This window comes from Phyllobates terribilis, unplaced genomic scaffold, assembly GCF_046119375.1.
Source record: "Phyllobates terribilis strain yellow unplaced genomic scaffold, ASM4611937v1 Scaffold_3__8_contigs__length_932513732, whole genome shotgun sequence".
NCBI classification, from domain to species: domain Eukaryota; kingdom Metazoa; phylum Chordata; class Amphibia; order Anura; family Dendrobatidae; genus Phyllobates; species Phyllobates terribilis.
Window position 1 is genome coordinate 713516161 of NW_027362763.1, and position 3838 is coordinate 713519998.

At 48.2% G+C, this 3838-nt stretch overlaps 1 protein-coding gene across 1 annotated transcript in view; it reads left to right on the forward strand.

Moving 5' to 3' along the window:
• Nucleotides 1-3566: 3566 nt before the first annotated feature.
• The window catches only part of EML4 (EMAP like 4), a 123225-nt gene continuing 122953 nt past the window's right edge, over nt 3567-3838 (forward strand). Inside the window, exon 1 of the mRNA XM_073672029.1 lies at nt 3567-3838. Coding sequence (XP_073528130.1) covers nt 3711-3838 — 128 coding nt within the window. The 5' untranslated portion in view covers nt 3567-3710.

A 3838-nucleotide genomic window follows, 5' to 3' on the forward strand; every position in this document is an offset into this window, starting at 1 on the left:
CCGATGACGTCAGCGTCGCTCTTCCTTCCTTCCAGGACCTTGCGCGCCGTCAGAGCGTGGGGCGGAGCGTGGGGCGGAGCTTCGGATCTCACGCGCTTTCGGCGTCCACGCCCCTCTTCTTCCCGCGCGGCGTCCCGAAGATGGCGTCCGAAGGCGGGAAGCAGCTGCGGATGGCGGGAAGAAGGCAGAAGACGGCGGGAAACGGTCCAAGATGGCGTCTGATGGCGTGAATCGGCTCCGGACGGCGGGAAACTTCACCACAGGTAAGTTCAAAAGTCTTTTTCAGGCACGCAGTACCCGGTGGTTGCGGGCACGAAATCCTGCCGACTACGCCAAAGTTGACGTGCCCCCTGGGCCTGTGCGGTGCAGGGGAATACCCGGAGCCGGATCGCTGGGGGTTGTAGTTCTCAGTGGCGGTGACCCGGTCCGTGCCCAGGGCGGTCAAACCAGTGGCAGTCTTAAGTAATAACAATGTCCGACTACGCCACCCATGGATTGCGGTCAGTGGGGACCGCCGCTGCGCTGCAGACCGCTGAGGCTGATGTAATTTGCGCAGCTAAGTATGGGATGGGAGGAGTATTGCCTCAGGGCAGCTAATGTGGATGATGGGAGTGATGGTGTGAGCGTCCCAGTAGTAATGGTGCTGGTGCGGCGATGAAACACAGAGATGTGTGGTGCAGTTCAGGGTCTTTACTAGTGGTATAAAGCAGACCCTCCCAGGAGTACTGGTTAGCAGTAGGGGCGTGGTCAGTCTGTGAGCAAGCAGGATCTCCCCTGGCCAGGTGGAGTTGTAGGCCTCCCCGACTATCTGCACTCTTTCCTGGCTACCTTGCTCTATGCGGGTAGAAGTAGCCCACGTCCCTGAGTATACCGTGTGGTGCTCACCCGTATGGCCGGTGACTTGGGGCCTTCCGTTAGCCTTCGCTTCACGATGGCGGTGCTGGTCCCTTGCTTGTGACCGTGCCTTCGGGTTTCTAAGGCCAGAGGACATGGAATCCCCTGCCGGTTGGATTCTGCTGCTGGACCTGGATGTCCCCACAGCCTCGGACTCCGTGTCCGGGTTTAGTGTCTTCAGCCAAGGCGAGCTTTCTAGCTTCCAGCCTCTGGCACTCACTCCTGCTCCTACAGAGCTCCTGTTGTCACTTTCCCTGTGTCTGCTGTCCTCCAGACCAGACTGCGTCTCTGTCTGGGACTTCACTCCAGGCTCTGACTAACTTAATCCCGCCCCAGACCCAGTTTATAAGGGCAGATTCCTCCCCTCCCAGGTCTGGGTGGGCCGTGTTGCATGCTTAGGGCTCCTGACCAGAGAAACCTCCCACTTGCTCTCAGACATAATATCTCTATTACTGTGGTAACCAGACCCCTGGGGTGCCACATTCACATATTTGGTAGGGATATAATTTTCAAAATGGGGTCACTTGACGGGGAATTCTGTTGTTCTAGCACTTAGGATATCTGTATATGGAGTCTGCATACTATACTAGAAAAATCTGCGCTCCAGGAGGCAAATAGCTCTTGGTACCTCTCGAGTCTCACCGTGTGGCTAAGCAGTACTGTACAGTCACGTGTGGGGTTTTTCCACGTTCAGCAGAAAATGTATGACACATTTTGGTGCCATTTTTAACCAATTTCCCCATGTGAAAAATGTAAAACCTGGGGCTAAAACAAAATTTTTTTGGTAAAAATGTAATTATTTTTTCTTCACTGCCCAATGGTATAAAATCCTGTGGTGTCAATATGATCACTGCACCCTTAGATGAATTCATTGAGAGGTGTAGTTTGTAAAATGGGGTCTCTTATGGGGGGTTCTGCTGTTCTGGCACCTCGGGGGCTCCCCCAGTGGGTCATGACACCAGCAAACCATAACAGTAAAAACTGCACTATAATATGTTGCCCCTTCCCTTCTGAGTTTTGTACTGTGCCTGAAAAGTAGTTCCCAATTACATGTAGGGTATTGGGGCACACAGAACAAATTTTCTCTTATTAGCCCTTATAAAAATTACAAATTTGGGGTTAAAACATTTTAGTGGTAAAAATGTAATTATTCTTTCTTTACCGCCCAATGGTATAAATTTATGTGAGGTACATATGTGGTGTCAACATGCTCACTGCACCCTTAGATGAATTAATTGAGGAATGTATCTAGATGTGTGGTGAGCACCTTGAACCCCCAGGTACTTCACAGAAGTTTATAATGCTGAGCTGTGAAAGTAAAAAATATAATTTTTCCCTCATAAATATTCTTTTAGCTCCATTTTTTTTTATTTTCGCAAAGATAACAGGAAAAATTGCACCATGCAATTTGTTGTGCAATTTCGTCCGAGTACGCAGACACCCCATATGTGGGGGGAAACTACTTTTGAGACACAGTCCAAAGCTCAGAAGGGAAGAAGCGCCATATTGGAGTTCACATTTTGCTGGACTGGTTTGAGGGTGCCATGTCACATTGTCAGAGCCCCTGAGGTGCCAGAACAGCAGAATCCCCCATAAGTTACGCCATTTTACAAACTACACCTCTTGAAGGGTCTAGTTTCCAAAATGGGGTCACTTGTGGGGGGGTTTCTACTGTTTAGGCACATCAGTAGCTTTCCAAATGTGACATGGCGTCTGCTCTCGATTCCAGCCATTTTTGCGTTCAAATAGTCAAACGGTGCTCCTTCCTTCTGAGCCCTGTTGTGCGCACAAACAGTAGTTTTCCCCACATATGGGGTATCGGCGTACTCAAGAGAAATTGCACGCACAACATATTTTGGTGTCCATTTTCTCTTGTTACCCTTGTGAAAATGAAAAATTGGGTCTAAAATGAAATTTTTGCAAAAAAAAAAAAAGTAAAATGTTCATTTTCTCCTTCCACGTTGCTTTAATTCCTGTGAAGCACCTGAAGGGTTAATAAACTTCTTGAATGTGGTTTTGAGCACCTTGAGGGGTGCAGTTTTTACAATGGTGTCACTTTTGGGTATTTTCTGTCATATAGACACCTCAAAGTCACATCAAATGTGATGTGGTCCCTAAAAAAAATGGTTTTGTAAATTTTGTTGGAAAAATGAGAAATCGCTGGTCAACTTTTAACCCTTATAGCTCCCTAACAAAAAAAAATGATGCTTCATAATTCATTATGTGCTGATGTAAAGTAGACATGTGGGAAATGTTATTTATTAACTATTTTGTGTCACTTATCTCTCTGATTTAAGGGCGTGAAAATTCAAAGTTTAAAAATTACGACATTTTCTAAATTTTCACCAAATTTCTGATTTTTTCACAAATAAACGCAAGTGATATCGAAGAAATTTTACCACAATCATGAAGTACAAATATGTCACGAAAAAACAATCTCAGAATCAGGGGGATCCGTTGAAGCGTTCCAGAGCTATTACCTCATAAATGGACAGTGGTCAGAATTGTAAAAATTGGCCTGGTCATTAACCTACAAAGTGGCTCGGTCCTTAAGGGGTTAAAACAGTTTTTTTTTCTAGTTCTGGGAAGTTTGTGACAATTTATCTTGTCAGTAAAGTTGTGACAGGAAAAAAAAAAAAAACAACCCCTACAGGCGTGTGGGCGTGGCTGAGTCCGGACGAGCTGGGCGGAGCTGCAGTGACTGAGGCGGGAGCGGCAGGAGGAAGAGGAGCAGCCACATAGTCCTCAGTGTGCGCGGCGCGGAGCTCCCTGACCGGCCGCACAGCAGACGTGTCCTCCCTCCTGTGTGCGACTGAATGAGAGAAACTCCCCAGCTCAGCCCCATCCAGGAAGGCGCCGCGTCCTGCCCGACCGCCGCCGCCGCCGTACAGGAGCAGAGCAGCGCTGCCAGACAGCACAAGATGGACGGGTTCGCCGGCAGCCT